This window comes from Echeneis naucrates, chromosome 18 (genome assembly GCF_900963305.1).
Source record: "Echeneis naucrates chromosome 18, fEcheNa1.1, whole genome shotgun sequence".
Lineage (NCBI taxonomy): Eukaryota > Metazoa > Chordata > Actinopteri > Carangiformes > Echeneidae > Echeneis > Echeneis naucrates.
The window spans coordinates 14,971,701-14,984,503 of NC_042528.1; the positions used below are offsets into that span (position 1 = coordinate 14,971,701).

Here is a 12,803-nt window from a genome sequence, read left to right on the forward strand (position 1 = left end):
CTTTATGGTTTGCTGTCTTGTTTTGTTGTTTTTTCTGTTTTGTTGATTTTAGGGTTTTAGGGTTTTATTCAAGATTTACTTCAAGATATTTAAATAGCAGTTATTCGGTCCTTGTGGGTTTATATATTATATTGACTGATGTTGATAAGCCCCCCTTTCCTCTCATAAACATATTTATTTACTTATTTCTATCTCCTTTTCTTGTAACATATTTGTGGTTAGTCACTATGAAGTCATACTCACCCCTCCTCTTTTGTTATCCGGGCTTGGGACCGGCAGTGGCAGAGTTAAAGAGTTTTTTTTTTCCTTTTTTGTTTTTTTTTTGTTTATGTTTTTTTGGTGTTTTTTTTTTGTTTTTTTTGTGTTTTTTTTTGTGTTTTTTTTTGGTGTGTGTGTGTGTGTGTAGGGGGGGGGGGTTACATGTTTGAAAATTCACCCATTTGTGAAACAGAAACCATAATTAGAACAACAGTCAGATAGTCAGAACATGGAACAGTTCTTTATGCCCACAGTCAAGCTTTTAGTCTGCACTACTGTACACAGGATGTGCAGAGAGTGTGTGCATGCTCCTTGCAGACATATTTCTTGCATTGCGAACAGGTCATGCTGGTCTTGGAATCATTTCGGGTGGGACAAACCTGACACCTGCCGCGTTTCTTGCCCGCGGTTTTCTACCATTGGAGGAGTTGGGGTGTTTGTCTCTGTCTGTATGTCCCTCACAATAGCTGCAGCAGCTGTTGATGCTCTTGGAAGGCATCGTCTTCTCTCAATCTGTGGTTTCACCAGTGCATTACCAAGCTGCTCCAGGAAAATCCTCCTGCGGCTCAGTTTTCCCCTGTTCCAGTCCTTGTTTATTTCACACCATATCACAAACGCATTGTATGCACTCACATCAATGATGTGGAAGAAGATGACAAGGGGCCAACGGGCAGTCATGCGTCGACAGCTGTACGTGGCTGTGACCTTGTCCAGGTTGTCCACCCCTCTCTTTGTCTCATTGTAGTCCAGCACCATTTGTGGTTTTTTGTCTTCTCTGCTGCTCAGGGCATCATCTTTGTGCATGGTGCTAAGCAGCAGGACATTTTTCCCTTTCTTGGGGCAATAGGAGACCACAGTTGCTTTATCAGTGAAGGCAAACACTGAAGATGTTACCTTCCTGTTCTTGACAGCAAGAAGTTCAGAGGGAAGCTCTGGTTTATTTTTTCTCACTGTCCCCAACATCGTTACCTTCCTTTTCAGCAGTTCCTCACCCAGGGCATAAGATGTGAAAAAATTATCACATGTAATATTATGCCCATGCAGTCCTTCAGCCATATCAAGCACAACCCTTGTGCCCTGATTTTTTTCCGGTGCTTCGCCAGGAGATTTGCCTGTGTAAACCTGCATATTCCATGCAAAGCTGGACTGTGCATCACATGCTGCCCATATTTTGATGCCATATTTGGCAGGTTTGCTTGGCATATATTGTCGGAATGGACAGCGCCCACGAAACGCAACCAAGCACTCATCGACAGTCACGTGGGGGCCTGGATTGTAAAGCAGGGGTAAACGCTGCACCCACTTGTCCCACACATCCCTTATTGCCGCAAGTTTGTCACGTTCGCGTCGGCCGTGCCTTGTTTGTTTGTCATCAAAGCGTATGACACGGGACAAAACTTGGAATGTCTTCAGAGACATGGTGGCTGGAAATATTGCCCTTCCAGTCTCAGCATTCCAAAGGCTTGCTGTTGCTTCACCTTTTGATTTATAAACTCCCGCCAAAATGAGCAAGCCAATGTAGGCTTCCAAGTCGACTACATCCAAGTCTTTCCAACTGTCCCCATACACACGCTTCCCCTCTAAATTTGTCATCCCAAGTACAATATTCTCAATCGATGGTGTTATGAAGAGCTCTAATGATGACTTGATGTCTTCAACATGGCTGATTGCATATCTGGTGGGGCCTGGAACCATTTTGATAATATTAGTAGCGCTAAGTCTACCTTGCTGTCTAAGTGGGGAAAGGGACCATATTATCTTTCCATTTTTGGAAAGGATCGTGTCTGCTGGTGGTTGAGAAGCAACAGGAGGGTCAACACTCTCATTCTCATCAGATGAGAATGCCTCAAAATCAGGGTCCTCCTCAACACAATCCTCTGTCTCAGAAACATTCTCCTCTATGTCACTTTCACTGTCAAAGAGCTGTTCCAAAACGTCATTGACAGTAAACCTTTTCCCAGAAGACATTTTCAAATGAGAGAGCGTGCAGATTGCAGTGTACACAGAGCACAAAGAAGAATGATGTGGATAGAGGGCTGCAATGCAAGCTTTTATATGTTTGCTCCTCCCTTATTTTGCATGAACTACCAATGTCCTTGCAGGAATACCCCGCCCTCCACAGAGCGGGAAAGTCCCCCCCCCCCTCCTGAGCGGGAAAGTCTCCCCCCCCCCAGAGCGGGAAAGTTTCCCCCCATTATGTATCAACTCAAAAGTATCAACTCTGCACCTGCAGGTGTGGGGATGTTAGGTCACACACACAGACAGACAAGTTTTACACAGCTAAAACAGCTTGGGGTCAAATTGACCCCAGAGGAACACCGATGCGTGGAATATGCGTTCAGCACATTGAAAAAATATTATCATGATAATTTTACGCTTAATCAGTTGTCCCCATCAAATTAGGAAAAGTCATGAAATATGGAGCAAAAAAAAAAAGCCAACTATTGTTTTTTGAATGATAAACATTGATTGGGGTCAAATTGACCCCAAGGATAATAGGAGGGTTAAGGTTTTCAGGCAGCTGGTATCCTGTTAGTTGCCACCTACTGGAACTAATTAAATATCTCTGGCCTTGCCCTCTCTCACCACACTCAAGAATACTTTTAAGACCTGTCCCTATCAGTCCAACTTTTCCATCCCTGTCATCATTTTCAGTCTTTCCTGGACATATCTCCTACAATTAATAATGGCATGTTCTATTGTTTCAGCTTGTTGACAGATATCACACACACCAGTTGGGTGTTTTACAATGATATAAAGTGTCCCGTTTAAATTACTGTGTCCTATTCTAATTCTACTCATTGTTAGCACCAGTCTTCTATTTCCTCCTCTGTATCTATCAATACCCACTCTACTTTGTTTTGTATGAAGATGACTTCGCTTTGTGTCCTGATCCCAGTTTTGCTGCTACTCAACATTGATTTTCTTCCATATAATACTCTTTCCCTCTGATTTAGAAAGTTTTATTGTGATGTCTATTGTTTTTTTTAACAGCTTGCTTAGCCAGTTTATCCACTCTTTCATTCCCAAAAATGCCCATGTGTGCAGGGACCCAAGTGAATGTGACCTCAGCATCTTTTCTAACAGCTTTAGAGTGTATCTCCATGACTTTGAATACCATATCCTGATGAGAAAGTTGCAACTCCGGGTTTGACCCGGAAGTGATAACGTGACATGGCCAGTTGGAGTTAGATGGCGTGCTGAAATCTCTATGATATGAATGAAGAGCCTTGTAATTAGTTTTCTTTTCTTTTACTGCTGCTGTGTATTTTATAAAAAAAAATATATTGTCTATATCCTGATAGATTTTATTTATAACAGTGATAAATCTGTATTGTAAAAAGTAGGAAAGGAAAATGTAAACAAATTTTGAAAAAAAAAAAAAAAATCGATAGAGTGCATGGATAACAATGTATACCGATCAGGGGATTTTTTGCCTGTTTTGTGGAAAACACATGAGCCACTTAATGTGGTGTTTTTAAATGGCGCAGACCAGACAGAATGTGTTTGCCGCAAAACATCACTCATTCGCTTCGCATTCGAACCCCATCAAACTCCAACTCAAACACATATAAAGATTATTATTATTTATTTATATGTTTATATATTTATTTATATTATTTATATGTCTATGTGTCTATGCTCCAACTACCGTTATCACTTTTGGGTCAACCCCGCAGTTGGGACATTCACTTTCCGGTTTGTTTCGGGACTTCTAAATTTGTCTCAAGCTTTGTGAAAGTGTTTCAGATTTTGTAATGTTGGTTTGCACCACCGTATAAAATCTGAGTCAAATATTCAGCCAGGGGTGATTCTAGGATCAGAGCTTTAGGAGTGCTAACCACTCAATGAGTCCACTCACCCCCTTTTCTTACTAAGGCAAAAAAAAAAAAAAAAAAAAAAAAAAAAAAAATATATATATATATATATATATTGCATAGGCCAAACAACAACCGCCTCTTTCTCTCCAATTCAAACAGTGCACAGTGCATGATTGAGAATACAACATAAAAAATCGCTAGCTAACTGTCTCCTTCCTAACAATATTAAAAGTGATATGTGAGTTTGTGAGGCAAAATGGGGACTGGCTTCAGAGCAGTGCAGTGCAGATGCTGGGAGAGTGTGTGAGAGGAGGATTGTACCATTTACGAGGGGTGGCAGTGTTCTTTTTAATTATATGAAAATGTTATGTTTAATTCGAATTTCATAAGCTCAAATAATGTCTCAAGAAAGTCAATCGTTTGTAGGTTAAAGTGTAAAACAATAACTTTTCAACACAGCTTTTGGGGGTGCCGAAGCACCCCAAAATAGGTCTAGCATCGCCCATGTGTTCAGCTATCACATGTAATCACTATAATATTGGAAGTATGGCTGATCTTATCTAACCTAAAACCTGTCTGATTCTGGGTCAGTCAGCAGCTGTTCATTCTGCCATCACGTCTGTCCTTTGTTTCCCCCTATATTCACTGTGCTGTAGCAATCCTCACAAAGGTAACTTCACTCAGTAAAGATCGAAAAACTAGCTTCCAGGGAGGGCTGGTGATGGTCACAGACACACATTGAAATAATGAAAACTCTTAGCTGCAAGACAAAAAGTGCATCAGTCTCATAAAAAACTGACATACCTGGGGTGGTAAACAATAAGGACAAATGCAGACCAAAAAAAAAAATTATAATAATTCATCAGAGCACACAGAGCATCACAGTTTGTTGTTTATTGTGTATGAGGCTGTGTAGCTGCAGATCAGATTGATGTCCTTTCTAATCCCTGTCCAAAAATCCCTACAATGAACACATGAGCAACTACAATCACAAAGCAACCGAAGATGGCGATCTGGTCAGGTGGATGAGGTCTTCTACATCTTGTGGATGTTGCATGGTCTAACATTGTTCAGACTAAGACCAGCCCTTCATGCAAAGTGTTCTGTGATGGAAGTGGGCACTTTCAGGATAATGCTTCCTGCCACACTGGAATAAATGATCAGGAATGGTTTGAGGAATGCCAACCAGTTGAGGACATTGACTTGACTCCAAAATCTCAGTCCATCACCGCACTTCTCAACTTCCAGGACTTAAAGGATCTGCTGTTAATGTCTTGGTTCAGATATCACAGCTCATTTTCAGAGGTGTAGAGCAAAAGGGAGCTATGCCATTTTTGTCAGGTGGTCATAATGCTATGGCTGATTATGCAATTGCAGGTTCTCTTTGCTTCATACATTAAATGTATTGTGAATCTTTATAATTCAGAAATTATAAGACCCTTCACTTTTAGATATGTTGCAGTTAGATGTCAATGCAGTTACCAATTAATGGAAACTGAAAAGTGAATTTTAAAATTTATAAAATGCCACAAAATGTAAAAGACTTTCGCATTTCACATTTCTTTTCTTTTCTTTATTACACATATAAGGCACTCTTATGTGATTGAATGAAGAGAACATACCTGACTAGAATTCCATCTTCAAAAGTTTAAGTTAAGAAAAACATGAATTGGCACTTGAACAGTATCAATATACAAAGACTATGTACTAAATACACTTTTGACAGATTGGGCATGATGGTTCAGAAAATTTTACATTCAAAATGCAACCGTTTGTCATCACATAGTGGTCACTATGGAATCATTTTGCTCCTTCATATTCATGTATGGACCTGGAGGAGGGGAAAATAGATATTAAAACAGAGTATCACCACCAAGACACGAGAAATTCACAAGAGAAATCTTCTACTGACATCCAGCATATATAGAGGATGAAGTTTGGGTCTATATTTCTGATGTATGATACCTTGATATTTGGAATATCGCTTTGTAAGGTCTCAGTTTATTAAAAAACACAACACTGATAATACCACCAATAATACTGACTTGATCTCTGTGGAATATCAGCCATCTGAAGGTTGTAAACTAACTATATATGAGACCTGCTGTCAAAGTTCAATGCATTTCTCAACTAACAGTCATTATTCTTACTTGTTGATTTCATGGTGAGTTTTTTCTCCTCAAACTTGTTTTTCCTGTGGAGAGAAAGAATTGAAGTGAGAGTTTAGAAGGTGAAAATTATTCCAGCCTGTGAAAGCTGAAGGCACAGGTACAAGGCGTCAAAGTGGATTGAAGGTGGTCTGTGAATCACAACCTCCCTGTATACAGTACAATATACCAGATATTCCCAAAAAGGTGATGAAGATTAATTTTACTCTCACCTCCTGTGAAATGACATCTGCATCTGAATTACATAAAATTGTGACCTAGAATGAAAATGCAACTAGAGGATAAAGACCTTTTCACAAATAATTAAAAAATAATTGGGCAAGTTAAACTACATTAATGTCTAAAAAATTGTGTGAAAGATTCATTGATGACCCTTTCTGTATCCTCCCTTCCTGATGCTGAAACTTGAAATGAAAATTCTAATACCTCAAATACTTCTGATGACTCTGTAATTTCTGACTCCTCTGGCATCTGATTAGTGTCATATTACCACATATTTCATATATTTCCTGTACAGTCTGCTGTTTACTGCTCATGTTACAAGTCATGAACTCAGTCTGAACTCTGATCCATGTCTGAAATATTTCAGGTTGGAATCACTCAGCAACAGTGATTCTGATTTGCTTGTATTGATGTAAACCCACTCAAATTAAAGTTGAGACAGTGTGTGTGTGTTTGTGCATACTGCTGACAAATACACAAATATTTGTACACCATAGTAGCAGTTGAAACTTACTTGTCCTTGTGTTTGCACACACACACAAGAGTGGTCACAATGATGATGACGGTGACTAAGACGACAACCACAATCAGAATAATCCACTTCGTCTCTGTAACAAAGCAAACACATCAAAAACTAACCATAAATCTCTAAACAAAAATAAAATCGGGTAAATATAACAAATACCACCCTTGGAAACAGATAAGCGTTTTAAATGCTTATCTGCCATGTCAACACCGCAGTCTGACTCAGTCATTCATCTTAGCAAATCTGTAGAAGCTTTTGGAGATGGGGAGTGAACAGATGTTTAAGCTGGACATACCCAACCCTCCATCTGGTGTCATCAGCTCCTCACAGTTTGTGCCCTTGAAGCCCTCTGCACACTGACAGATGTACGTGCTGTTGCTTTCTTCATTACATGTTCCTCCATTTTGACAGGGATAACTGAGGCAGGGACTCGCTGCAACACAAAACAAAATTTAGTTTCTTTGACAATTATCTTTTTATCACTACTCAGGACTCAGCACTCAGGAAAACATACTGTGCAGATTACAAAACTTCAGTATGTTTTCTCTAGTGTTAAATTTCCTTTACATTTATGTATTATGTAATGGCTGATCATATCATGTACTGCAAATTCGATTATCAAGTATTATAATTTCTCCCACAAACTGCATATTGTAGTATTTTAAAGTGATTGAGGAGATGCTGAAGGAATTTTCATTTTGATACACACAAACAAAAGACACACCTTTGAAACAATCACGTTTGAAGTCATAGATGGTGCAGATGTAATCATTTGGGCAGATCTTGGGATAGCACACAGCGCCAGTACTAGTGCATTCACAGGTCTGAGAACAGTCCTCCGTCACAAACGTCTCCTTCAGCTGCAGGATGGAGGATGTAAAGAGAGAGAGGAAGGGTGAAATGAGATATCACCATCACATGCAGCCACTGCTGCATAACTATTTAATGAGGCTTCTTACAGGGTAATATCTGTTGAAGAAGGTGCAGCCGCATTGTGAGTATGGTACACAGTTTCCCTCACTCATGACAAAGCCCGCAGCACACTGGCACCCCTCCACACAGGAAGTGGTGTCACACTCAGAGGGGGCTGCCAAGTTGGCGCAAGAGGCTGGGCAAGGCGACATACAGGGAGAGTAGGTGCTGTTGGCGTCACAGGAAAGGACTGGAAGAGAGATATGCTATCAGATATGGATAATGGCTGGCTGTTATTTTAGAATTATATATTTGTAGTTTTCAATGTAACAGAAAGAAGCTGGAGTGATAAAGGTGAGTACAAAACTTTGCTCTCTTATTTAAGATTGCACCTAGTTCAGTGCAGTGTGACATGTTTGTTGGACCCACCACAGTCCAGCTGCTGCCTCCAGGATCCCAGTGTGATTCCAACTTCTTGACAGGCTACAGCATATGCTTCATAACTGGCACAACGAAGTGCTGCATTTCCACCCTCAGCACACTGGTCAAACACACAGTCACTAAGGACATCACAGAGACAAATACACACAATAAATATAGGGATAACTCCAGAAGATGGATGTCAAGTGCATCATATTGTAAATGCTCAAATGAAAACAGCTGTATAACTCTCTCAGTTCTATATGTTTAAATGCAGACTACTCACTCCTGGTAAGGTTTGGGAGCCAGAGTGGTGTGGCAGGTTGCAAACAGTCCCTTGGAATCAGATAGTGCTCCACACTGAGCCATGCTGTTGTAGTCATTGAGTTGAGACTGAGAACAATCCGAGGTCTCAAATCCAGAATCTAGATCAGTCTCTATCTCTCGCCTGGAAAACAGGAAGATGTTTATTCTTTTAAGACATGCTGCTTACAACTCATGGTGTTTGTCTGGGGTTTCACAAAAGGGAAGAAAAGTAGCAAGAACCTATAACCCTCTTTACTCTGTCTGTACCTGCCTTGGCTGTGCTTGTATGATGGCCACACAAACTGCATGATGGCCATGTAGGATATGAAAAGGATTGTAGACTTCACAAAATTAACTTGTTGATGTGACATCATAATGCATTGTACATAAAAGGCAAAAGTCATGATCTCATGGAGATTAATGACCAGCTTTTATCATGTGATAATTAGTTATCACAATTAGTTATAATGTGATATAAAATTTGTCATATCATGTTAATGAAGTCAAGAACTAATGGATCTCATTAATGTTTTTTTATCAAGCAGCACTTTGAACCAGTATCATATTGTACAGAGCTTGTGATTTAGTAGTTAGGGGAGGTACCGATGGACGGTGTGATGAAGATTGTAGCTCCTCAGACCATCAGCCTGGCGATCACTGACCCTCCAGCTTTCGCCAAAAGTGTTCAGATCCCTGACCACCATCCCATCAGGCTTCATGTACTCATTTCTGGAGATGCCATCGTAATTTCCACATAAACCTCTCACAGAGTTCCTGTATGTGCTAGGTAGTATGATATCTGATGCACAAAAAAGACACAGAAGGGTTCACAAACAAACCAAACAGGGCCATTGAAAACAGAGATTTTTTTTTTCTTTTACCTCCCCGACTTTTGCCATCAAAGCGAACAGTGAGTCCAAAGTCAGTGATAAGCTGGATCTGCTGGGAGTTCATTGTGATGGACAAACCATCAGTTGGACTGAGAGGAGGTGCAACACGCTCCCCATTCACCTAGAAGAAGTGAAATGTGATTATTAGATGTATAATTTTTATAAGATAAACACTTGATCAGACGAAGTACTGACCAGGACAGTCTTCTTCTGCAGGAAGCGAACATTTACTCCATAAACATCAATGTACATCTGATCTAGGAATGACACCCTCTTATTTCCCCCACGTCTGATGTTCTTTCCCCTCACTACCAGGGATGGCAGGGAGCTCTGCAGGTTGTGGCTCTGAGTCAGGACGTAGGTATAGGGGCCCTGGAAGTGATGGGTGAAACCATCGAAAGTCCGGTAATGAGGATCCCCAGAAATGCTGCACCTGTCAAATTCTGCAGAAGATAGAGTAATTGCAATAATTAAAACACAGGGTTCTGGAGATAGTTTTTAAACTGTACACAGTAGCTAAAACATGCTGTAACATTACACACTGGTGGGTTTGCAGTAGAGGTCTCCATCTTTGTCCAGAGTGCACACAGAGTTTGAGTTACATTTGTGGTCCGTACAGGTGATTTTACCACCACGGTTACAAACACAGGAGTCAGAACATTTATCCGTCAGCCACAAGTCTCCAACCTATACACACAACACAAAACATTTAAGTCAGGTGATGTTTTTTCCACTCATCCCTGTAGACACTATCTGCCACCCAATCATGAGGAGGTAATAGAAAAGGTAATAGAAAAACACTGGGAAGGGAATTTTGCAAACTAACATTAATATTCAATTTGACTAGTTGATGTATCTCAAACAATTCCTGAACTATTGTTACAGAGAGACAGGGAGCATTAACTTGCTAAATGAGGAGACTACCATCTGGAAATGCTGTTTCCATGATGGAGAAGACTTCGTCTGAAAAATGCTAGGGGCATGGTACGTATGTAAGTAACATCCACATGATAAAAGAAAACCTGACAAATACAGATGACATTGAATATGCATAACAAGTTAATCACTATTATTCACTTCAGCTGACATGGGTCATGAAGTTATGGATGATTGGTTTATACTATAAGTAATTCTATAGTAGTCTATAAAGAAGTCTATAAAGAGTTTGCTCTAGACCTGCTCTATATGTAAAGTCCCTAGATGTACTCTTTTATGATTTGACAATATATAAATAAATTTGATTTCTTTGGATTGTTTTTCTTTTTTTTTTTTACTAGACCTTTTCTGGGGAAGCTGAAGGTATTCAAAAGAAAAACAAAAAACCATGAGAAAAGATATTGGTGTGGTTCTCAGTAAACAATATGTTTACTGTATGAAGCAATTGGACATCTGGAATAAAACACTATTTTGTATTTTATTCCCTATTTCTGTTTTTATTTAACAAACTTCCCTGATTTTTGGTGTTAAGATATTCCTATTCTTCAGCAGTGTGGACAGCTTTACTCACATCATGGTACTCTCCATCTGAGTCCAGACAGCCACATTTGTCCAATGGTACGCATTTATTGTCGCTCAGTACAAAACCTGCATCACACTGGCAACCCTCAATACACGTAGTTGGAGGGAGGTGGCAGATGATAGGGAAGAGGTCAGAGCAGGTTGGAGGGCAGGGTGCTGTGCAGTCTGAAAAGTGGCTGTTAGGTGGGCAGGCCAGAGCTGCAGGGGGAAGAGAATTTAAAATCTTAAATTACTTAAAAAAGTAAACCACAATCTTGTATTTGAACTGTGATTATTGTGACCTACGACAGAAGGAATTGTTCCTCCAGCTGATGGTGATTCCGGTACTCTGACAAGCCTGAGCATATGCCTCCACATTGTCACAGAGTGTCGATGGCATGCCGTCATACTCGCACATGTCGTACACGCAGTTACCCAGAAAAGCTTCAGGGGGAACCAGAGCATGGCAAGGTGTGAAACTGTCAGAGAGGATGATCTCAGCACACTGAATTTCAAATTGCTTCTCTTCTTGTGCTGTGCAGTTGGGGTGTATGTCTGGACGAGTGTCTGGCTGACAACTAAAGAGGAAGAAAAAGATGGGCTGATCAGCCACTGGAATGCCACAGTGATGTCTCATGGGGGCTTGGCTTGGCTCAAGAACTCAAACCACTATAAATATTTAACTCAATCTGCAAGCAATCACATACAAAAAGATCAGAGAGCTCATTGATAACTTCCTTAGACCCCCAATAACCATTAGCATATTGTTACTGACTGATTAGTCATCAAAGCTACTGATCACAGCCCAAGGTTCTGTATGAAGAGACAAAAAATATTCAAACATTCTTAGATTTAAATTAATAAATTAGCATGTTTACCATGTTGGTAAAGAAAATGATAACTGCCCAAATTTATTGAAATTGTGTTGTTTTTAGCAGTTTGAGCTCAAGTAGCTCTTTTATTGGATTGGAGCACATGGTACACCCCCATGATCATCAATGACCCATGATCCTCCTCGGAGATTTGAGGGTCTGTGGAGAGACAGTTTTCCTTTCTTGGACCAGCACAGTTATGTCCTTATCAAGGTCTGTTACAGCCTTGCTTACAGCCTTTTTTTTTTTTTTTTGCTTCAACACATGAACTTAATAAACCCCACCCACTGACAGGTGGTGGTGGAAAAGAGGTAATGAGTGTTATTCAATTTACCTGTTGTTCACCAATTCACAAATTCAATGTTATGGCTCAGCAATATATATTGATTATTAAATATTCACGTCAATCTGAACGATATAAAGAACTGACCAGTGATGAGATAATCAAAAACAATGGTTGTAATCCACTGACCCAGGATCACTGTCTCCTACTGATTTCCAGCTGTTACCCAGTTCAATCACATCTTTGGCTGGTTTCTTGTTGGGCATCAGGTTGTCATCAGAGGAGTTATGGTTGTAGTTCCCACACATGCCACAAAGCTGGAGAGGAGGGAGTCAACAAGCTTGCATCCTCTATGATCAACAATCTATTTGACTGGTGGTGGAGAGACCATAAGACAGTGAGACTGTTCCCACAGCTTCATACCTTGTTGAAGTATTCTCCAGGAACAGTTATCTCCAAGTGGTGGACTCCATCAAACTTCACCAGCAGACCAAAGTTTGTGTCCAGCAGACTGTAGGATCCACTGGTTATCACCTTTGCTCCAGCTAAGGCAATTGAAACTGGGGTTCGCACTCGTCGTCCATTCAACTGAAGTAAGACAGGGAGACCGTAGATAATTTCCACTGCA

The 12,803-nt window shown here is 40.3% G+C and overlaps 1 protein-coding gene across 1 annotated transcript in view; it reads right to left on the bottom strand.

Moving 5' to 3' along the window:
- Positions 1–5,857: 5,857 nt before the first annotated feature.
- Positions 5,858–12,803, bottom strand: part of zanl (zonadhesin, like) — a 34,676-nt gene continuing 27,730 nt past the window's right edge. The window contains exons 37-52 of the mRNA XM_029526970.1: positions 12,599–12,763; positions 12,365–12,492; positions 11,327–11,598; positions 11,031–11,239; positions 10,066–10,210; positions 9,719–9,966; positions 9,515–9,644; positions 9,237–9,432; positions 8,614–8,775; positions 8,337–8,467; positions 7,955–8,157; positions 7,720–7,855; positions 7,291–7,428; positions 6,984–7,077; positions 6,230–6,273; positions 5,858–5,910 (exon numbers count right to left, since the gene is read on the bottom strand). Coding sequence (XP_029382830.1) covers positions 5,858–5,910; positions 6,230–6,273; positions 6,984–7,077; positions 7,291–7,428; positions 7,720–7,855; positions 7,955–8,157; positions 8,337–8,467; positions 8,614–8,775; positions 9,237–9,432; positions 9,515–9,644; positions 9,719–9,966; positions 10,066–10,210; positions 11,031–11,239; positions 11,327–11,598; positions 12,365–12,492; positions 12,599–12,763 — 2,454 coding nt within the window. The remainder of the gene's footprint in view (positions 5,911–6,229; positions 6,274–6,983; positions 7,078–7,290; positions 7,429–7,719; positions 7,856–7,954; positions 8,158–8,336; positions 8,468–8,613; positions 8,776–9,236; positions 9,433–9,514; positions 9,645–9,718; positions 9,967–10,065; positions 10,211–11,030; positions 11,240–11,326; positions 11,599–12,364; positions 12,493–12,598; positions 12,764–12,803) is intronic.